Source organism: Notechis scutatus, chromosome Z (assembly GCF_049901735.1).
Source record: "Notechis scutatus isolate UNSWTSFEM ecotype Mainland chromosome Z, rNotScu1.2, whole genome shotgun sequence".
In the NCBI taxonomy this organism is placed as follows: domain Eukaryota; kingdom Metazoa; phylum Chordata; class Lepidosauria; order Squamata; family Elapidae; genus Notechis; species Notechis scutatus.
The window spans coordinates 123,154,673-123,177,142 of NC_142025.1; the positions used below are offsets into that span (position 1 = coordinate 123,154,673).

A 22,470-nucleotide genomic window follows, 5' to 3' on the forward strand; every position below is an offset into this window, starting at 1 on the left:
GGGAAACTACAGGCCCCAGAAGGCAATGCGCGGCCGCCGCGGGGCACCCTGGGAAGCAAAGGCCCCGAGCGCGCCAAAAAAAAAAAAAACCAGGCTTGGGAGGAAGGCCCGCTCTGACAGGAACCCGGGGAAACTACAGCCCCAGAAGGCGCTGCGCGGCCGCCGCGGGGCACCCTGGGAGCAAAGGCCCCGAGGGCGCCAAAAAAAAACAACCCAGCGGCGGCCGACAGGGGGCGCTCCGAAACAAAAAGGCAGGGAGGGTGGGCGGGGGAGGCTTGCACCCCGCCCTGTTGTGGGCGGGGCCTGCGGAGGAGACCCTCCCCTCCCGGTGCTGTATGTAGGTGTGGGGGAGAGCGCCCTACCTGGCGCGGCCCCTCCCAGCTCTCGCGAGATTTCCGCCCGGCCCCGCCCCCACCCCCGGCCCGGCATCTGCCGGGCGCTCCCGAGCTCAGCCGAGTCCCAGCCGAGTCCGAGCCGAGCGGAGGGGAGGCGGCGGCGGCGGCGGAGGAAGGTGGGCGGGGGCCTGTTTGCGGGGGGGCGGGGGGCGAGGGAGGGGAGGGGAGGGCTGGCTGCCCCCTCCCTCCCTTTGCACCCCCCATTGCCTTTTCTGGGGAGGGGGCGCTGCTTTTGCATGGGGGTGGGGAAGACGAGCTGCGGGGCTTGAAGTCTCTCCTAGAAGGGACCTGGGGAGGCCATCTAGTCGTGCAGGCGAGCCTAAACTCGCCTCTGTCCTAGGATCCAACTCGCCCGCCTCCTCTGATGGTGATTGGGGGAGGGGGGGAAGAGAGGTCCCGGGGCTCCTCCTCCTCCTCCAAGCTGGACAGGGAGGGGGGGAAGGAGGGCATCCATCCCATAATACCCACCCCACCCCCACCCACCCCGTGGCTGGTTTCAGCCCCCCTTCCCTGCCTGGCACCTTGGGTGGGTCTGGCAGTGAAAGAGGGGGGGAAAGGGGTGCCCTGGAGGGGTTTTGGGGGCTCTGCCACGTTTGGATGGCCTTGTCTTGCCCCCACCCCCCCCCGTCCTCTGGATATGCCCCCTGTCTGTTCCAGGGCAGCCCTCTTGCCACCCCCTCCTTGAATGCCTTGGGCTTGGGACGGGGGGGGGAGAAAAGGGGGTGTCCCTGGAGGGGTTTGGGGGCTCTGCCACGTTTGGATGGCCTTGTTTTGCCCCACCCCCACCCCCGTCCTCTGGATATGCCCCCCTCGTCTGTTCCAGGGCAGCCCTCTTGCCACCCCCTCCTTGAGTGCCTTGGCCTTGGGACGGGGGGGGGTGGAAAAGAGGGTGTCCCTGGAGGGGTTTTGGGGGCTCTGCCACGTTTGGATGGCCTTGTTTTGCCCCCCGGCCCCCAGTCCTCTCTCTGGATGCCCCCCTTGTCTGTTCTAGGGCAGCCCTCTTGCCACCCCCTCCTTGAGTGCCTTGGGCTTGGGACTGGGAGAGGAGGAGAAAGGGGGTGTCCTGGAGGGGTTTGGGGCTCTGCCACGTTTGGATGGCCTTGTCTTGCCCCCACCCCACCCCCGTCCTCTGGATATGCCCCCCCGTCTGTTCCAGGGCAGCCCTCTTGCCACCCCCTCCTTGAATGCCTTGGGCTTGGGACGGGGGAGGGGGAGAAAAGGGGTGTCCCTGGAGGGGTTTGGGGCTCTGCCACGTTTGGATGGCCTTGTTTTGCCCCCGGCCCCCAGTCCTCTGGATATGCCCCCCCCCGTCTGTTCCAGGGCAGCCCTCTTGCCACCCCCTCCTTGAATGCCTTGGGCTTGGGATGGGGGGGGGAGAAAAGGGGGTGTCCCTGGAGGGCGTTTGGGGGCTCTGCCACGTTTGGATGGCCTTGTTTTGCCCCCCCCTCATCCTCTGGATGCCCCGTCTGTTCTTGCCACCCCCTCCTTGAGTGCCCTGGGCTTGGCCTTGGGATGGGGGGGGGCAGCATCAGGTTTCTCTCCTCTCTCTGACTCCCCCTGAGCAACTGGGCGGAGGGCCCTGGGGCCACCCAGAGGCTGTAGAAGAGCCTGAGCCGGCCTCTGCTGGGAGGAGCTTGTGTCTGCAGAAGCTGCCCCAAGCCTGAGCCCCCAGTCTTGCCAGCTCTCCCTCCCTCCCACGGCGGCGAGGCTTGAGCCAGGAATGCGGCCGTGCCCTTCTCTGCGACGACGCGCGGTTCAGGTTCCCCCTCTGGAGCTGTCGGAAAGGCGAGAGCGGAAAAAAACATGGGCGTGTGTGCGTTTGTGTGTCTGTGTGTGTGTGTGTGTGTGTGTGTGTCCTCCCCTGCTCTGGGACGGGCCCCTCCCAAGTGACCTTCCCCAGCCTGGAAAGAGGCCAGACCTCCCCCCCCTCCACACACACACACACACACACACAGACACACCCCGTTGTGCTGGGACGCCCTTCCCCAGATTTCCAGCCTCTCTCGCCTGGTGGGAGGGAGGGCAGGCGCAGCCCATGGGCCCCTCCCCTAGTTGGCCAGGTCACCTCTTGGCCTTCCCCAGCAGGGGAGGGGAGGAGGAGGAGGAGGAGGAAGAGGAGGAGGAGGAGGAGGAGGAGGAAGACTGTGGGGTCTTAGGTGCCCTCTGAGCTTGGTTGGTTTCCTGGCAGACGTTTTGTCACCCAACTAGGGAACGTTATCAGTCCTGGAAGGGAGGGGAGTTTAGGGAGAGGAGGAGGAGGAGGAGGAGGAGGGGGAGGAGGGAGGGAGGGAGGGAGGGGGAGGGAGAGGGGGAGGGGAGGAGGAGGAGGAGGAGGAGGAGGAGGAGGAGGAGGAAGAGGAGGAAGAGGAGGAGGAGGAGGAGGAAGACTGAGGGGTCTTAGGTGCCCTCTGAGCTTGGTTGGTTTCCTGGCAGACGTTTTGTCACCCAACTAGGGAACGTTATCAGTGCTGGAAGGGAGGGGAGTTTAGGGGAGAGGAGGAGGGGAGGGGAGGAGGAGGAGGAGGAGGAGGAGGAGGAAAGGAGGAGGAGGAGGAGGAGGAAGGAGGAGGAGGAGGAAGACTGAGGGGTCTTAGGTGCCCTCTGAGCTTGGTTGGTTTCCTGGCAAACGTTTTGTCACCCAACTAGGGAACGTTATCAGTGCTGGAAGGGAGGGGAGTTTAGGGGGAGAGGAGGAGGAGGAAGAGGAAGAGGAGGAGGAGGAGGAAGAGGAGGAGGAAGACTGAGGGGTGTTGGAAGGGAGGGAGTTCGAGGGAGAGGGAGAGGAAGAGGAGGAGGAGGAGGAGGGCAGCTCCCTTCTGAAGGGCCGGATTCCTCAGCGCCTCCGTCCGACGCTTGTGAGGGGCCGGAAGAATCCTCCCAGAAGGGGCACTGCCCCCTGCCTCCTGCTCTCCTTCTCATGTCAGCTGGGGCTCCTCCTGGCCTGCCCCCCCCCATTGAAACACCCCCACACACACCCCACGCGCACACAGACACACCCCGTCCCCAGTGGGTGAGGATCCTTGGCGCACCTGAACAGGGCAGGAGAGGCGGTTCGCCTCCGTGCCCACGAGTCCCGGTAGCCGTGCAGCCCCTCGGGGGCAGGTTGGCACCCAGGTGGGGGTGGGTCTCCCCCTTCACGGGGGCACCCCCTCCCCCCAGGTGGTTGGGAGCACGTCGGTGGAGCCGGGTGTGGAGAAAGAGAGCCGAGGCTCCGTCCGTTGCCAAGGGACAGCTGTCTCGGCTAAAAATACTTTTTGGGTCGCTGTCATCGGCCCGTCATGTGAGCCGAGAGGCTGGCTTGTTTTTTTTCGGCAGCCCGGCCTTGGCTCCGGTGCCCTTGGGCTCACATTGTGGGAGGAGGGCTTCGGGTGTGGGGAGGCCTGGAGTGTGTGTGGGGGGGGTGCCGGAGCCCCCCTACTCCCTTCTGGGGCCTTTGCAAAGCTGAATCTGCCCACCCCTCTAGTGAGCTCAAGAAAGGTTGGTTCTTTCGGTTATTCCCTCGGTTGGTGGGTGCTATGTCCCGGGCAGCGGCCTCTTTTGGGGGAGACATGGATCCTCCGCTGGGGAGGGATCTGATGGAGCCCCCTCCCCTTTCCTTCCTCCCCCACCCCCTCATGAATCCACTGCTCAGAGGACAGGCCTGCGGGGGGGGATAGAATAAAAGGGGGGTGCTCTGGGGCAGGGGGAGACGGATGGCAAGGAGGGAGGGGAAGTGATTTCTGGCTGGGACAGGGAAGGGCGTCTTTTACTACCCCCCTCCCCGGCCATCTTCTCCCCAGCTGGTGGGTCTTCAGGTGAGGTGTTTGCTTGGTCTTTGGGGGGCCCTGGCACTGCTGAACTCCTTACTCGGGGGCGCTTGGCACCCCCTCAAATGCTGAATCGCCCTCCCTCCCTCCCCAGATTTAAGCCGTAACCCGCCAGGGGATGCCGTGGTGCCAAGATGGGGGCTGCCAAGCCACGGGCAGCCACCACCACCCCAGGGTTGGCTCTCTGGTGCATTTCCCAGGGGCCTTGCACACACACACACACACACACACACACACACACATATGGACGGACGGTTCAACCACCTGGAGGGTTTTGCTCATCAGCCCAGATAGGAAGGGGGTGCTGCGTTGTGTGAGGATGGGTGTGTATGTGTGTGTGTGCAGTGTGGGCGGGCAGGTTGTCCGGCCGGTTCCTGGGAAGGGCCCAGCCCGGGCCTGGCATGCGGTTTGCCTGGCTACGTCGGTCCCTTGGGAAGCGTGTGGGCGGTTAGGATTAGGGTTTGCCCTGATCCCCGTCAAGTTGGGACTAAGCTCCTCCTCCTCCTTCCTGCAGGTAAACTACCCCGCCCCCCCAGCTGCTACCCAGAGGGAGCCAGGATGGCCAGCGCGTCCGTCAAAGTGGCCGTCCGGGTGAGGCCCTTCAACGCCCGAGAGCTCAGCCACGCGGCCACCTGCGTCATCCAGATGCAAGGACCCACCACCTGTGAGTTTCCCCGCCTGCTCCCCCCGAGGACTGAAGGAGGCAGGGTGAAGCCATGGCGCAGAGGGGGGGGGTGTCTGTAAGGAAAGGGGTCCCGGGCGTATAACTCTCGAGCGCCGCTGGTCAGCCTTGGCACTCTGGCTTGGCTTCCAAAACCTAAGCGGTTGTGAATAAGAGCGGAGCGGAGCCTCCGGGTTCAGTGGCAGTCTACCACTCCCTTGTGGAGAAGGGAGAGGGCTCCCGTCCTCGAGTCCCACTTTGCCCTCCGGTCGCCTTTTGCAACTGGATTCCATGCCCGAAAGGGCTACGTCCGTGCCGGAGGGTGCCGGCGGGGCCCGCTAGGGTGAGGGTGGGGGCTGGCACGCTTCCCTCCCCCGCAGGTATCCTAGCCTGTCAGACCATTTGCGGGGTGACTACTATTTAACCGTGGTTTATATACAAGACGTATACAGAGATATCCATGATAGGCAAATACCTAACAATCAATCGTAACGGCGCTGAGAACTTAACAATGAAGACAGGACACAAGGAGAGAGAGAGAGAGAGAAAAAGAGAGAGAGAGAGAGAGAGAGAGAGTTCTCTAATGACTGCCTTATATAAACACCTCTTAAAAGGGTAAAACTTCTGTGGACCCCCTTCCCAGGCCGGGCAAGGGAGGCTGCTTTGAGCTACGTTACGGCATTGAGATTGACCCGCTGTCAAGCTGATATAAGGCTGATGCAATGTAGATGACTCAGCGTTGGCATTGCCGGTTTGAGACTAAGAAGGGGTCCACCCAAGCTTTACCCTTTTAAGAGGTGTTTATCTAAGGCAGTCGTTAGAGGCCGGACTTTCTCTCCTTGTGTCCTCTCTTCGTTGTGCCTTCCGGATGCCGCTGCCGGTTGCCCGGGCGGTTGAAGCCGGGTCCTCCTGCGGCGCTTTGAAGGCAGCTGTGCCCTCACGCGGCCGTGGCGGAGGCTGGCCGTGGCGGATGTGGCAGTGGGGTCCCTTCTCTCTCCTCCCCCACGCAGGCATCGCCAACCCCAAGCAGGCCAAGGATGCCCCTAAGAGCTTCACCTTCGATTACTCCTACTGGTCCCACACCTCGGTGAGTGTCGCTTGGTGTCCTGGGGGGGGGGGGTTGTCCTTCCCTCCCACCCTGGACGGGAGCCGGCCGTGCGTCCGTCTCCCCGAGTGAGGACCCCATTCTCTTGCAGGAGGACGACCCCCACTTTGCTTCCCAGCGCCAGGTCTACAAGGACATCGGGGAGGAGATGTTGCTCCACGCCTTTGAGGGCTACAACGTCTGCATCTTCGCCTACGGGCAGACGGGGGCCGGCAAGTCGTACACCATGATGGGCAAGCAGGAGATGGACCAGCGGGGCATCATCCCTCAGGTGCCCGGAGCCGAGGGGCTGGCGTCCCTTGGGACCTCGGGGCCCCGCAGGGGGACGGGCTTCCAACGGCTGTCTTGCTTCCGCCGCCTCTTGCTTCGGCCGCCTCTTGCTGGGATGTGGGGCTAAGGAGGGAGGGGAGGTAGCCCCTCCCCCCAGCCCTGATCCCTCCCCCTTCTCTCTCTCTCTCTCCCTCCAGCTCTGTGAAGATCTCTTTCTCCGAGTGGCCGAGGAAGCGTCGACCTCCCTCTCCTGTTCTGTGGAGGTACGTTGGGCGGCTGTTCATCGGTCCGTCCCCACTTCACTCCCAGCCCAGGAGTCGCTACCGCCGGCATGGCTCCAGTCCCGCGTTGCCTCGGGAAGGAAAGGCCAAAGGAAGAGCCGTGGCGGTGCTTTGCAATGGCAGCAGCGGCACCGGAGGCTCAGGCGCGGCGGCTCCCGGTTTTGCCTTTCCCTTCCCGAGGCAACACGGAACTGGAGCTGCGCGGAGCCGCGCCGGCAGTAGCAACTCCTGACAGCCCCAGCCGGACACCTGAGCGGAGCCCGGGCACTGTGAGCGGAGGCCGCTGAGCGGCAGGAAAAGGGAGCTGGGCAGCCACAAACCAGCCGTCTCTCCGTCTGACCGCCTCGGACGAATCTCTGCCTCCCAGCGCGCTTGGTCCTCCGCTCGCAGGCTTCCCCGGCCCCTTGCTAAGTGGGTTTTCCGCCCCAGCCCGGCAGGGCCCTCGCTACCTTCCCCTCGCCTGGCCGGCTGGGCTCCTTGGGCAATCCGGCTGCCTCATGCCGAGAAGCGCGCTGCCAGGCGGAGGCCACGCGGCGCAGGGCAACATGCCACCGCCCGGCCCTGGCGAGGGAAAGCTGCAGGCACTCCCCGGGTGGCGGCCTCGGCCCCACCACCAGGGAAGCAGCTGCCCAGCTCCGGAGCTGATCCACACCTGACCGGCTGGAAAGGAAGGGTGTGTAGTGTTGGTGTTGTGTGTGCGATTTCTTGGCGCGCGGGGTCTCTTTTGGCCGGCCCCGATTTTTTTTTCAGAGGGGAATATCGTGCCTGTCATACACATACCTCACACACATACCTCATACAGATACCTCATACACATACCTCACACACGTACCTCACACACCTACCTCACACACATACCTCATACAGATATCTCATACACGTACCTCACACACATACCTTATACACATACCTCACACACGTACCTCATACACATACCTCATACACATACCTCATACATGTACCTCATACACGTACCTCACACACATACCTCATACATACCTCATACACGTACCTCATACACCTACCTCACACACATATCTCACACACATACGTCATACACATACCTCACACACATACCTCATACACATACCTCATACACATACCTCATACACATACGTCATACAGATATCTCATACACATACCTCATACACGTACCTCATACACGTACCTCTCACACGTACCTCATACACGTACCTCATACACATACGTCATACAGATACCTCATACACGTACCTCACCACATACCTCATACGAACACCTCATACACATACCTCATACACGTACCTCATACACGTACCTCATACAAACACCTCATACACATACCTCATACACATACCTCATACATACCTCACACACGTACCTCACACACATACCTCATACACCTACCTCACACACGTACCTCACACACGTACCTCATACACGTACCTCATACACATACCTCATACACCTACCTCACACACGTACCTCACACACATACCTCATACACGTACCTCACACACATACCTTATACACATACCTCACACACATACCTCATACACCTACCTCACACACGTACCTCACACACATACCTCATACACATACCTCACACACATACCTCACACACATACCTCACACACATACCTCACACACGTACCTCATACACATACCTCGGTCCCTCCCCAGGTGAGCTACATGGAGATCTATTGTGAGCGCGTGAGGGATCTCCTCAGCCCCAAAAGCCGCGGGAACCTGCGTGTGCGGGAGCACCCCATCATGGGGCCCTACGTGGAGGGCCTCTCCAAGCTGGCCGTCACGTCCTTCGAAGACATCGCCGACCTCATGGACTGCGGCAATAAAGCCAGGTGAGGCCCTGCCGGTGGTGGGGGTGATGGGGGCGGCTGGGGGGGTGTGTCTTGGTCCTGGGGTAAGGTGGGCCCACTTTTCCAGCTGGGGGTGTCCTGGCTTGGGACCCCCCCTCCCTCCCGCAGCATACGTGCCCAGCCTCTAGCTAAGTCTCTAGCTAGATTTTCAAAGCTTAAAAGGTTTGTTAGGAGCGAACATGCCGGTGCTACCTGGGTGCAGCCGACTCCGAGGTGCGATGACCTGGAGTGTCACACAACCGTAACAAAATCCAAAATGTCAATCGATGTCCTTTAATGCCTCCAACTTGACCCTAGTCCTCAGTCCGTTGGAGAGAAAACAAACTCAAAAATAGCCTTCAAAAGAAAGCGATACAATCCGAACTGAATGAGCGGATCAGAGGGGAAAGAACAAACCAAAACAAACTACGATGAAAGGAGAAGTAATGACCAACTTTAAGGAGATAACAAGGCACAGTCTGTCGGAAGGATGCTAACCAAGATCACTTCAGCCCAAAATAAAACAAGCTTTGCTTCTGGCAACGCTGTGTTGTAACCGTTTCTCTTATATACTAGTCTCCCCGGCTGCAGGGGGATCAGGGCTGCTTCCTCTCTCGCAAGCCAAGTTGCTCCCTTCTCCGTTTCCTGCGTGTCCTATGGGCCTGGTTCTTCCTCTTGACTGCCCAGCTGGCTTCTGCCCTTCCCCAACCTCCGAAGCCACACCTCCACTCCCTGTCGGCTGTACCTCCTCTCTCTCAGAGTCCGACTCGACCAAGGGCATGACATGAGGCACATCCTTCATTGTCACCCTTGACCCTGGTTTCCTCCCCACACACCCCCACACACCCACCTGCTGGGTGTATCCTAATTCGTATTCTCCAATGGGACATGTCCATAGCCCAGAGTCATCCATCCTATTCTCCAATTAAGAGTTTTGCGCGGCGGAAACTTCGCTCGCCTGGTTAACTATCTGTGAAAATAAGTTTCTGCTGGCAACTCTAAAAAGACCAGAGAAATATTTTGACGAGTTGACACCCAGGCCTGTGCGGGATGGGGGGAGGGGCTGCTTCCAAGGGCCGAGCGTGTGGGAGTCCCGGATTGGGACCGAGCGACGGGGATTCCCGAATCAGCGGCCGTTGCGGGAAAGAAACTCAACACGCACCCCCTCACGCACCCCCTGACCTGCCCTCCCAGGACTGTGGCTGCGACCAACATGAACGAAACCAGCAGCCGCTCCCACGCCGTCTTCACCATCGTCTTCACCCAGCGCCGGCACGACGAACTCACCGACTTGGACGCCGAGAAGGTAGGAGGTTGCTGTGTGGGGGAGGGGGGTCCCCATGAGGGACCCTCCTGGAGGAGTGTGGAAGATCGCCCCCTTTGAGACCCTCGAAGTGGGAGGGGGCGTTTCTAGTTTGCGTGCTCCCGACCCAACCCATGTGGCCTTCCCTCATGGGGGCTCTGGTAGGAAGGAGGGGCCTGTGGCTGCATCAGTTTGGGGGCCCTGAAGAGAGGCACCCTCCTCATCCCGTGCCCTCCCCTCCCCTCCCCCCAGGTGAGCAAGATCAGCTTGGTGGACCTGGCGGGCAGCGAGCGAGCGGACTCGTCGGGTGCGAAGGGCACAAGGCTCAAGGCAAGATATGCGGAGTTGGGCCTCTCGGGCGCGGGGGAGTGGGCAGCGCGAGCCCTGTCACTTCTTCACATCCCGCCAGGGCTTAAGTGGGGGCTAATCTCCTCCTCTTCCTCCTAGGAAGGAGCCAACATCAACAAGTCCTTGACCACCTTGGGCAAGGTCATCTCCGCCTTGGCCGAGATGGTGAGCCTCCGGTCCAGGGGGGGACGCAGAGATCGTGGGGGGAGGGGAGGGCAGAGGATGGGGGAGCAAGAGGTGAGACGAGGCCTTTGGATGCTCGGCGGGACACATTGGGGTTCTGGGAGGGTGTTCCCCCTTTCCTTCTCCCCTCCCCCTGGCTCACTTCCCCTCCTGCCTTCCCAGCAAAGCAACCACAAGAGGAAGAAGTCGGAATTCATCCCCTATCGGGATTCGGTCCTCACCTGGCTGTTGAAGGAGAACTTGGGTGAGTGGTTTAGCAACACCCTTCTCTCCCCCTCCCCCCCAAACTCCGCCAGAAGTCGAGTCTTGGAGACCCGGCGAGGCCGCATCCCGCTCCAAGAGGCTACGCCGGCGCGACGAGTCTCCCAAAGACGCCTTTCTGGCGGCGTTTTGGGGGGGAAGAGAAAGGAAGACTTTGGCGGCTCCTGCTGCTTTCCTTGCACGCAGCCAAAAAGTCTCTCCCCTCTCTCTCCAATCGAGAACGATCGATAGGTAGGAAGACAGGGCGGGACATTTTCCCGCAGACTTTTTTTTTGGGGGTGGGGAGGGGATTTTCCCAGGGTCTCGGGACTGCGGGATTTAAAATGATGAGTTGGGTGGTCCCTGAGGTCCCAAAAGGTTGGCGACCCCTGCCCTAGACCATCCGTAAACCAACCCGCTCCCCCTCTCTCTCGGGTGAAACCGAACCGCTCCAGATTCTCCGCGCTCCAAAGGCTTCAGCAAGAAGCACCAAGTGTGCTTGTGAAGGGTTGACGGGCAGAGGGTCTTCTGGGGGTGGGGAGAGAGAGAGAGGGAAGGCAGCGGGGTCTCTTCCTCTCCGCTTTCTCCCTTTCCCAGGGGGAAACTCCCGCACGGCCATGATCGCCGCCCTCAGCCCAGCCGACATCAACTATGAGGAGACGCTCAGCACCCTCCGGTGAGCGGGAAGGAGGAGCCAGGGGAGGGGAGAGGGCCTCCCCTCGTGGCCAAGGCTGGGCCCTCCCCACTAGCCCCCCTCCCCCATCTCAGGGCTCGTCTCCTCCTCCCCTAGTTACGCCGACCGCGCCAAGCAGATCCGCTGCAACGCCATCATCAACGAGGACCCCAACGCCCGGCTCATCCGGGAGCTGAAGGAGGAGGTGGCCAGGCTGCGGGACTTGCTCTCCGTCCAGGGGCTCTCGGGCGCCTGCTTCTCGGGTAGGGGGACTCTGGTAGGGAGCCACGCGAGTGTTTGGGCAGAAGCCCAGAGACCGCATCCCAGCGCTCGGCTTGTGTCTTCGCAGGATCCGAGCCAGCCGATCCCGGCGGTGGGCAGAGAATGGCCGGCACGCCCTTTGCCTCGATGGCCCCCTCCTCCCTCCTGCTGGAGCCCGTGGCCCTCAACGGGGAGATGGAGCTCCACCTGCCGGCCTCAGAGGAGCAGCTTCTGTGCACTGAGGAGGCCATGGAGAGGCTGCAGGTGAGGGGAGGAAGCGCCGATTTCCCTCTCGGGCGCATCCACCCTGGCAGGAAGGGGTGCCTGGCTTCTGACATCAGGGACCCTCCGGTCTCCGTCCTCCTTAGGGGCCCTTTCCCAGCAGATGGACTCTGCAGGGGCCACCCCCAGGCTCCCTGGCATCCAAAGATCACCCCGGCCTCCACAGCCGCAGCACGAGGTTCCCTCTCATCCTCCGGGGCGATAACAATGGCAGCCGCTGTGGCTCCGATCAGAGCTGCTTCACAGGCCCCTGAGCGTGCCTGAGTGGCCTCTGTTAGGATATGTGCAGAGTATAAAAAGACTATGCACACGGACAACAGTTTACGAGAACAGAAGAAATATACAGCCACACAGCGCTGAACGAGTTGTCTTCATGTTTACTTGAAGAAATAGCACAGTCCAATCAACAGTCCATGTCCTACACGTTTTTAACAGTCCAGAAATATCCACTTATAAAGTCTTCTTACATCTAGTTAGAAAGTCTCCTTATCACAATACAAGAATCTTCGACATCAACAGAATATCAAAATAAAGAGGGTTAGTCAGAATTGGTCCATAGTCAGTCAGTATCGGTATCAAGAGAGATCATCAGTGAAAAAGAGAAAAAGAGAAAGAGAATTAAACCATGATCTATAGCTCCCTCTTGTGGCCACTTGTCTTCTTCACCGGTTTCAAGTCTTTTACAGCAGACAAATATCAAACCATAATACAACAGATAAACTTGGATAACAACAGAATATCCAAATAAACAGAGTTAGTTAGTCAGTATCGGTCTGTAGTCAGTATCGGTATCAAGAGAGATCATCAGTGAAAAAGAGAAAAAGAAAAAGAGAATTAAACCATGATCTATAGCTCCCTCTTGTGGCCACTTGTAGCATAATTAACCAACCAGAACACAGCATAATACATTACGGTATTTTTCCTTAAAGCTACAAACGTATATATTTGTAGTTTATATATAGTCAGCCCATATACGTAACGTAGTTATTTATAGTTTATTTATATTTAAATAACGACGTTATTTACAGATACATAACAGCCTCCTCCCTCCCCTCCCCTCCCCTTGTAGGAGACCGAGAGGATCATTGCGGAGCTGAATGAAACCTGGGAGGAAAAACTGCGGAAAACGGAGGCCATGCGGATGGAGAGGTGAGGCCAGGTGTTCCCCCTCCCCCCGCCATCCCTGGTGACCCTGGAGGGTCTGCTCAGTGGGCTGCATGTTTGTTTGCGGCTTCTCTCTGGGGAGGGGGTGAGGATAAAGGCCGAAAGGGAGCCCTCAGGAGGGACCGGAGCTGCCATTGTTCGGCTGGGCATCGTTGGGGATGTCTCGGAGAAGTGCTCAGGCAGGGAGACTCATGTTCCCCCCTTGTGGGAGAAGCTGCCAGGTGCCGGGCTCCGATGAGTTGTGGTGCTCCTGGGACGCAGCACCTGAGGGTTTTGGGGGGTTGCCGCTTCCCCAGCGATGGTTTCGGTGCTCATGCAACCAGACCGCGAGCCGTGACCACCGTGGTGCGCCAGGCGGATGGTCTTGAGGCTCCGCCAGTTGTGGGTCAGGGGTCTGAGCGACGGCGGTCTCTGGTCTTCGTTGCAGAGAAGCTCTCCTGGCAGAAATGGGCGTGGCTCTCCGAGAGGACGGGGGCACCGTTGGGGTCTTTTCCCCCAAGAAGGTAAGCGCCGGGGCGAAGGGTGCGTCCGCTTAGACATGACTCCCTGGGAGTCCTCCCGACCTGCCCGAAAGGTGTTGGGTTGTGCACCCGCAAAGACAGCCTCCCACCCTGAAACCTGGGCCCACGGGAGCCCGCCCCTGCCGTCGGGTTTGGAGGCTGTACCCGCCCCCTCCCCCTGTTGATGCCCACACCTGCCCTCCGCAGACTCCCCACTTGGTAAACCTAAACGAAGACCCCCTGATGTCGGAGTGCCTCCTCTACCACCTGAAAAACGGCGTCACCAGGTGAGGGTGCTGCGCCCTTGGCCGGGAGGAGAGCCCGTCTTCCCTTTCCCGGGCGGGCCTTTGACCGCCTCCCGCTCTCTCCCACCTAGAGTCGGCGGGCAGAATGCGGACATCCGGCTGAGCGGGCAGTTCATCGAGGAGCAGCACTGCGTCTTCCGCTGCGTCGCCTGCGAAGCGGGAGAAGGTGAGGCTCAGGGTCAGGCGCGCAGCTCCTCCCTCGGAGGGCGCCGCTGCCAGGAGGTGGTCAGGATAACCGAATCTCCTCTCCCCCTTTCTTTGTGCTTGCCCGGAGCAGGGGGTCCCGGCTACGGGACAGCACCCAGCCACAGGTATTGTCTTCTTCAGGGGTCTTACTGGACCGGGCGGGGGCAGGGAGGTATCCCCGTTACGCATCCTGCCCACCCTAAGTTCCAGCTACCACCTTCTCTGTGCCTGGCCCCTTAGCCTTCGACCGGGGCTACTCAGGGGGCAGCCTGGGGGCACGGACAGCTTTTCCGCAGCCCCACGAGGTGGTGGGCTGCCTCCCTGAGGACCCCGGGCCCTCATTCCCCCCACCTGTCCTTCTCTGCAGTCGTCGTCACCCTGGAGCCGTGCCCGGGGGCTGAGACGTACATCAACGGGAAGCAGGTGATGGAACCTCAGGTGCTGCGATCAGGTAGGGTTGGGGGGGAGGGGCGTCCTGCCCAGGGAAAGTGGGGGGGCTGCACCTCGAGCGGGGGGCGGGGGGAATGGCCTTGAGCGAAGGCGGCTGCAGATAAAGACAGATAGAAGAGCTTCCATACAAAGATTCTTTTATTGGATTATATTAGGCATCCTCAGTGTAACTCACCGTGATGTCGAGATGCATCGAATGTCCAATTCTTTGCACAGTTGAAACCGTCGTGTCAAATGATAGTCATCTTTCTATCCCATATTTCATCCCATAGTCGTAGAATCGGGATAGAGATGCTACCACGAGGCTGTGTGATAGAAGAATTTCCATACAAAGATTCTTTTATTGGATTATATTAGGCATCCTCAGTGTAACTCACCGTTATGTTGAGATGCATCGAATGTCCAATTCTTTGCACAGTTGAAATCGTTGTGTAAACTGATAGTAATCTTTCTATCCCCTATTTCATCCCATAGTCATAGAATCGGGATAGAGATGCTACCATGAGGCTGGGTGATAGAAGAACTTCCATACAAAGATTCTTTTATTGGATTATATTAGGCATCCTCAGTGTAACTCACCGTGATGTCGAGATGCATCGAATGTCCAATTCTTTGCACAGTTGAAACCGTCGTGTAAACTGATAGTCATCTTTCTAGCCCCTATTTCATCCCATAGAGGCAGAGGATAGAGATGCTAGTGCGAGGCTGTGTGTTCAGGCAAGAGTGAAGAAACCTCCCCCAACCCAACAAGGGTCAATTCAGTGACCAATCCGGATGACAGATGTGACCGCATGACAGCAACAACATTTCTCAGGATACCTTAACTACATTTCCCATGATGCATTCCCTTAAGGGGACAGCTCCCAATTCCTTACAAACTATCCCAATTCCCATTAACTGGGGGGGTCCTTTCTGTGGGGCAAAGGGGGAGGGGCTCCCCTGGAGGTGTCCGTTGGCTTCGCTGCCAGGGCAGTCTTCCCTCCACGGTCCCTGTTATCGGCTGCTGTGCCTTTAAGCCCAGTCCCCTTCCAGATCTGACGGCTCCATCCCCCCTCCCCCCCGGCCCTTGCTCCCCGATCAGGCAACCGCGTGGTGATGGGCAAGAACCACGTCTTCCGCTTCAACCACCCCGAGCAAGCCCGGATGGAGCGCGAGCGCAGCCTGGCCCCCGAGGGACAAGCGGAGCCCGTGGACTGGAACTTCGCCCAGAGGGAGTTGTTAGAGAAACAAGGCATCGACATCAAGCTGGAGATGGAGAAGAGGTGGGCAGCTGGCGGGGCGGGCGGGAAAGGGGCAGCGGGTGGTCCGGCTTGCCCGGTTTCTGGGTCCGGGCTTTCTCGACCCCGTCCCGGAAGGGATCGGTGTGGGGTTCTGCTTGATAATTTCTCAACCGAAATGGGAGCGGTTTTCTTCCTCCCGGTAGGATGGGGGATCTGTTGGGACTGTCGGTGTCAGTCCTGCCCCAGTCTGATCCCTTAGCAAAGAAAGACCCTCGACTCCACGGAAGTGAAACGATAGGTTCTTGGACTAAAAGCAGGCATGATATTCTTCCGATTAAAATCGAATTCGATTTTGGGAATCGCCCCCTCCTTTCCCCCACCCCTTCTTCTCCTCCTTCCCTCCCCTCGGAGGCCCGAGTCAGGAGTTGCTGGCGCGGCTCATGGCTCCAGTCCCGCGTTGTCTCAGGAAGGGAAAGGCAAAAGGAAGAGCCACGGCGGCGCTTTGCAACGGCAGCAGCGGCTCCTGTTTTTGCCCTTCCTTTCCCTCCCGAGGTAACGGGACTCGAGCCGCGTGGAGCTACGCCGGCGGTAGCAACTCCTGACAGCCCCAGCCGGATACCTGAGGCGGAGCCGGGCGGTGCGGCGGAGGCCGCTGAGCGGCAGGAAAAGGAGCTGGGCCAGCCACAGACCAGCCTCCGTGCAACACGCCGTCGCCCGGCCCCAGCGAGGAAAGCAGCGGGCGCTCCCGGCGCGCGGCGGGGGTCTCTTTTGTCCGGTCGATTTTTTTTCCAGAGCGGAATATCATGCCTGTAAAAGATGGTGGTTGCAGTAAAAAAGTCAGGCGAGAACTGAGTTTCCCGCGTGAAATAAGATACAAAATGCTTCCCCTCTCCCCCTGTGACCTGTCCCATCTTCAGCCAATGAAAATTCGCCGAGGTGATTTGAGAACGCCGAGGGGTTTGGGGTATTCCCCGTTCTTTCTCAAGAGTGCCGTTTCTGACCGCCGCTCCTACCGCCTTCGGGAAAGGGGAGTTTAGCCAGCTGAGGAGGAGAGAGGCGGCTCTCCTCGACCCTGCTGGCGGTCTCCTCCCCCCCCTCTTTGCCACCTCTACGGGGTGGCTTAGCCCCGAAACCAGCCGGCTCGGGCTTTCCGGCCTCGAGCCCAGGCAGAAACCGCGCACGATCGCGGATTCGGTCTCTCGCCGGAGCCCTTCAAACCGGAAGTCTCTTCCTCAGAGTGCCCGGTTCTTGGTTGCTGGCGCAAATGGCTTCCGAGCTTCGCGGTTCTTAAGCTGCCATCCCTCCCTATCTCCCATCATATCCCCTGCCCCACACGGGTGGCTTAGCGAAACCAGCCGGCTCGCGGTGCTCCGGCATCGAGCCCAGGCAGAAACCGCGCACGATCGCGGATTCCAGTCTGTCGCCGGAGCCCTTCAAACCGGAAGTCTCTTCCTCAGAGTGCCCGGCCTTGGCTGCTGGCGCAAATGGCTTCCGAGCTTCGCGGTTCTTAAGCTGCCATCCCTCCCTATCTCCCATCATCTCCCCTGCCCCATGGCTGTGGGTGGCGGAAGCCGCTCCATGTCCTCGTTTCAATGTCCGGCTTTCCGGTCAGGTTGCAGGATCTGGAGACGCAGTACCGCCGCGAGAAAGAGGAAGCGGACTTGATCCTGGAACAGCAGAGGCTGGTAGGTGGCCGTTCTCGAGACCCTCCGGCCCACGCTGGCTTCCTCCCCGCAGCGGTGCGGGGTGGGGGTGGGGGTGAAGCCAGACCGGCTTGCGGAACGACCCCAAAGGGCATCAAATGGGCCACGACTCACTTAAGGACGGCATCGGTTGGGGTCATAAGTTGAGGACTATCTGTACCAGGCATCACAAGGGAGTGCTGGAGTCTTTCATTTAGCAGCCATTCCAAGTTAGCGACAGCGCTCAAAAAAAAAAAAAGGGACTTTATTGACCATTTTCCACGCAACCGTGTCAGCGTCACCAGAATTCAGACAAGCTTGGCCAACTTGTCTCCTAGTTACGACGGTCCTGGGGGGGGGGCACATGATTCCCTTTGATGGCCCCCTGCCAAGCCAAAGCCATGCTACAGCCAGGTTGCTCATGGAATTGCAGCGATTCGCTTAAGAACGGTGGCCAAGAAATACCGTAAACGGGGACCAAACCTACTTAACCGCCGTCACAGTTAAGAGAAAGGTTGAAGGGGGGTGCTCAGTTGTGGTCATTAAGTGAAGCGTGTTTGGGCTTAGTGTCTGTTTCTGCGGGGATCATTTTGACCTTGAACCCCCCAAATTCCCAGTACGCAGATTCGGACAGTGGCGACGATTCGGACAAGCGCTCGTGCGAGGAGAGCTGGCGCCTCATTTCCTCGCTGCGGGAGAAGCTGCCGGCCACTAAAGTGCAAACGATTGTGCGCCGCTGCGGCCTGCCCAGCTCGGGCAAGAAGAGGGAGCCGCTACGGGTGTACCAGATCCCTCAGCGGCGCCGGGCCGCCAAGGACCCCGCTGGCTGACCCTGGCGGACCTGAAGATGCAGGCGGTCAAGGAGATCTGCTACGAGGTGGCCCTCAACGACTTCCGGCACTCCCGCCAGGAGATCGAGGCCCTGAGCATCGTCAAGATGAAGGAACTCTGCCGCCTCTGCGGACGGCGCGATCCCAGCGAACGGGAGAGCTGGCGCGCCGTAGCCAGGGACGTCTGGGACACGGTGGGCGTGGGCGGCGGAGAGCCCCGCGCCCGGAGTCAGCCCGGCGCTCGGGAACCCGGAGAGCCGGGCCAGCCCACCGGGCGTAGAAGTGGGCGACCTCCGGGCGCACATCGACAAGCTGACGGACATCCTGCAGGAAGTGAAGATCCAGAACAACGTGAAGGACGAAGAGATCCGGGCGCTGAGGGACCGGGTGGTGAAGATGGAGCAGGTCATCCCATTCTCGACTCAGGTGAGAAGATGCCCGGGGAGCAGGATTCACACACACACCCCGGCAGTAAATAAATGGAAGACACCCTTTTGTGTCCGCGCCACAACCCCCCGATCGTTCCTGTGCTGTCTCTCTTAATTTTCTGGCTGAATATAGAGACGGTCAGTTCCACGCGACAAAGTTTCTTGATTGGATTGTAATAGGCATCCTCAAGGTATAACTCACAGTTACGTTGAGGTTCATCTAATGTCCAACTCTTTGCGTAGTCGTCTTCGTAGTGTGAAAATACGGTTATCTTCACCCCGTGACGATCCAGCACGATGCTGGGTCCAGGCAAGAGTGGAGAAAGTCTTCCCCCGCCCCCAACCCAAGTAGAGGTCAATTCAGTGACCAATCGGGGTGACAGATGTGACCACATGACATGAACTCCATCTCCCATGAGGCACTAACTACATTTCCCTTAAGGGGGACAGCTCCCAATTCCCAACTAACTATATACTGTCTAAGCAGCACCTGTGCTGTCCAGTTCATGGGATTTGGGATAGTTAGTTAGGATTTGAGAGCTGTCCCCCTTAAGGGAGTGCATCATGGGAAATGTAGTTATCCAGGGAAATGTAGTCCATGTCATGTGGTCACATCTGTCATCCTGATTGGTCACTGAATTGACCCTTGGTTGGGTTGGGGGAGACTCTGTCACTCTTGCCTGAAGCCATTACCACGCACCTTCTCTATCATACCCTGAATCCTTTACCCATGTAGTTTGTCAGGATACGTGCAGAGTAACCCTTGTGTAAAAAGGATATATGCACACGGAAAACGGTTTATGAGAACAGTTATGAAGAAATAAATACACAGTCACAGAGTTGACCAAGTTGTACTCATGTTTACTGGATGAAATAGCACAGTCCGATAAACGGTCCACGTCATGCACGTTTTTAACAGTCCAGAAATATCCCGTTATAAAGTCTTCTTAACCGGTTTCAAGTCTTTTACAGCAGACCAATATCAAACCATCATACAACAGATAAACTTTGGTATCCACAGAATATCAAAATAAACAGAGTTAGTTAGTATTGGTCCGTAGTCGGTCAGTATCGGTATCAAGAGAGATCATCAGTGAAAAAGAGAAAAAGAAAAAGAGAATTAAACCATGATCTATAGCTCCCTCTTGTGGCCACTTGCCTTCTTAACCGGTTTCAAGTCTTTTACAGCAGACAACTATCAAACCATAATACAACAGATAAACTTCGATAACAACAGAATATCAAAATAAACAGAGATAGTTAGTTAGTATCGGTCCGTAGTCAGTCAGTATCGGTATCAAGAGAGATCATCAGTGAAAAAGAGAAAAAGAAAAAGAGAATTAAACCATGATCTATAGCTCCCTCTTGTGGCCACTTGTCTTCTTAACGGGTTTCAAGTCTTTTACAGCAGACAACTATCAAACCATCATACAACAGATAAACTTCGATATCAACAGAATATCCAAATAAACAGAGTTAGTTAGTCAGTATCGGTCCGTAGTCAGTCAGTATCGGTATCAAGAGAGATCATCAGTGAAAAAGAGAAAAAGAGAAAGAGAATGAAACCATGATCTATAGCTCCCTCTTGTGGCCACTTGTCTTCTTAACCGGTTTCAAGTCTTTTACAGCAGACCAATATCAAACCATAATACAACAGATAAACTTCGATATCAACAGAATATCAAAATAAACAGAGATAGTTAGTCAGTATCGGTCCGTAGTCAGTCAGTATTGGTATCAAGAGAGATCATCAGTGAAAAAGAGAAAAAGAGAAAGAGAATTAAACCATGATCTATAGCTCCCTCTTGTGGCCACTTGTCTTCTTAACCGGTTTCAAGTCTTTTACAGCAGACCAATATCAAACCATAATACAACAGATAAACTTCGATAACAACAGAATATCCAAATAAACAGAGTTAGTTAGTCAGTATCGGTCCGTAGACAGTCAGTATCGGTATCAAGAGAGATCATCAGTGAAAAAGAGAAAAAGAGAAAGAGAATGAAACCATGATCTATAGCTCCCTCTTGTGGCCACTTGTAGCATAATTAACCCACCAGAACACAGTAAAATACATTACCGTATTTTTCCTTAAAGCTACAAACAGATATATTTGTAGTTTATATATAGTCCACCCATATACGTAACATAGTTGCTTCAATCATCATCGTGGGGATGAGAGTTTATTCTCTTTCTACACCACAATTCAGATGTGCGAAGGATTGGACATGAAGAAGAACCTCGTCCTAAATGTGAGTTGATCAGGATGCCTGAGGAACCCATCAAAAAAGACTTTGTGTGGCTGATGAATGAGCACAGTTCCTTGTCTCTTTTTCACTGATGATCTCTCTTGATACCGATACTGACTGACTACGGACCGATACTGACTAACCCTCTTTATTTGGATATTCTGTTGTTATCGAAGTTTACCTGTTGTATTATGGTTTGATAGTTGTCTGCTGTAAAAGACTTGAAACCGGTTAAGAAGACAAGTGGCCACAAGAGGGAGCTATAGATCATGGTTTAATTCTCTTTCTCTTTTTCTCTTTTTCACTGATGATCTCTCTCGATACCGATACTGACTGACTACGGACCGATACTGACTAACTCTGTTTATTTTGATATTCTGTTGATATCGAAGTTTACCTGTTGTATTATGGTTTGATAGTCGTCTGCTGTCAAAGATTTGAAACCGGTTAAGAAGACAAGTGGCCACAAGAGGGAGCTATAGATCATGGTTTAATTCTCTTTCTCTTTTCTCTTTTTCACTGATGATCTCTCTGATACCGATACTGACTGACTACAGACCGATACTGACTAACTCTCTTTATTTGGATATTCTGTTGATATCGAAGTTGATCTCTTGGATTATGGTTTGATATTTGTCTGCTGTCAAAGACTTGAAACCGGTCGGAAGTTGCGTCGGCCAAGCGTCCCTCGCTTCCCGCATAGCTCCTCTTCCCCACCTTTTGTGCCCTGGCCTGACCCCACTCTGGGGAAGAAGTAACCCCCTTTGTCCTCCCCCCCCCCATTTCTCTGCCCCCACCCCAGGAAGATGACGAGCTGGAGCGGGAGTGGCAGTCGCTGCTGTCGGCGCAGGAGGGCCAAGCGTTCGCCGCCGACGGGGAGCCCGGCGGGGCGGCTCCCCGGGAAGAAGCGGGGTCCCTGCCTTGCGACCGGGTGGCCCGCCTGATGAAGAAGGACCCCGCTTTCCGCCGGGGGCGCCTCCGTTGGCTTCGACAAGAGCAGCTGCGGCAGCAGCCGCCGCCCCCGCCGCAGCGCCGGGGCCCCAGCCGCTTCATCCCGCCGCAGGACTGCAAGCTGCGCTTCCCGTTCAGGAGCAACCCGCAGCACCGCTACTCATGGGGGCCCAGCACCGCCTTCATGGTGGGCGAGGGGAAGGAAGGCCCCGTCTCGGCGGAGGAGGAGGAGGAGGCGCCGCAGCCCCCCAAGCAGCCCGCCCGGCGCCACTCCTTGGAAGGGGGCCCCGGGCAGGCGCCACAAGAGCCGGGCGCAGGAACAACAGCCCCCTTCCCGCGGAAGCATAACTACTACCCGTGCCAACATCAGCCGTACCCGCCGCGCCGTTCGGGAGTCCCGGAGGGCTACACCCCTCCCGCATGCGCCGGCAACGATCGGCGCCCAACCTGCAGCAGGAGAACGCCGGGGCTCAGTGATTCGGCTCCGCGACCCCCTCCCCCGCCCCGCCGGCCTCCTTTTCCACCTCACCCCTCTCGCAGGAGTGGGGGGCTCAGCACAGCACCCCCTGGTGGTCAGGCATCGTCGGGCGCCGTCTGCCGGGGCCCTTGTGGTGTGGGTGGGGGCGGAAGGCCGCGGCAGAGTTTGCTTGAAGGGGCGTAGTCGCCGTAGGGTGAGGGGGGCGGGGGGTCGCCGGGGTGCAGCCGCAGGGATGTCCTTCAGCCCCCACCCCACCCTGGAGCAGTTTTTTTGGGGGGGCAATGGGGTAATTCCCTTGCTTTGTGTGGTAGGTGGGCTGGGGATGATGGACTTGGGGGCGAAAGGGAGGTGGGGTGGGGGCGCGAGGCGGCCTGTCCTTGGGG

General features: G+C 57.8%; 2 protein-coding genes across 2 annotated transcripts in view; both read left to right on the forward strand.

The window, feature by feature from the left end:
• The first annotated feature begins 414 nt into the window (after positions 1 to 414).
• Positions 415 to 22,101, forward strand: LOC113429578 (kinesin-like protein KIF1C). Its single transcript, XM_087946828.1, is given in 25 exon segments — positions 415 to 511; positions 4,716 to 4,865; positions 5,873 to 5,949; positions 6,059 to 6,238; positions 6,435 to 6,500; positions 8,181 to 8,359; positions 9,551 to 9,662; positions 9,912 to 9,989; positions 10,107 to 10,172; positions 10,353 to 10,434; positions 11,028 to 11,106; positions 11,221 to 11,366; positions 11,453 to 11,628; positions 12,716 to 12,795; positions 13,238 to 13,313; positions 13,518 to 13,597; positions 13,687 to 13,781; positions 14,169 to 14,252; positions 15,333 to 15,513; positions 17,084 to 17,156; positions 17,771 to 17,960; positions 17,963 to 18,228; positions 18,230 to 18,409; positions 21,461 to 22,025; positions 22,028 to 22,101. Coding segments are annotated over 24 exon segments (3,276 nt in total). The 5' UTR covers positions 415 to 511; positions 4,716 to 4,759; the 3' UTR covers positions 22,087 to 22,101.
• Positions 22,102 to 22,319: 218 nt separating this feature from the next.
• The window catches only part of LOC113432650 (procollagen C-endopeptidase enhancer 1-like), a 24,131-nt gene continuing 23,980 nt past the window's right edge, over positions 22,320 to 22,470 (forward strand). The window contains 1 exon segment of the mRNA XM_087947418.1: positions 22,320 to 22,373. Coding sequence (XP_087803544.1) covers positions 22,320 to 22,373 — 54 coding nt within the window.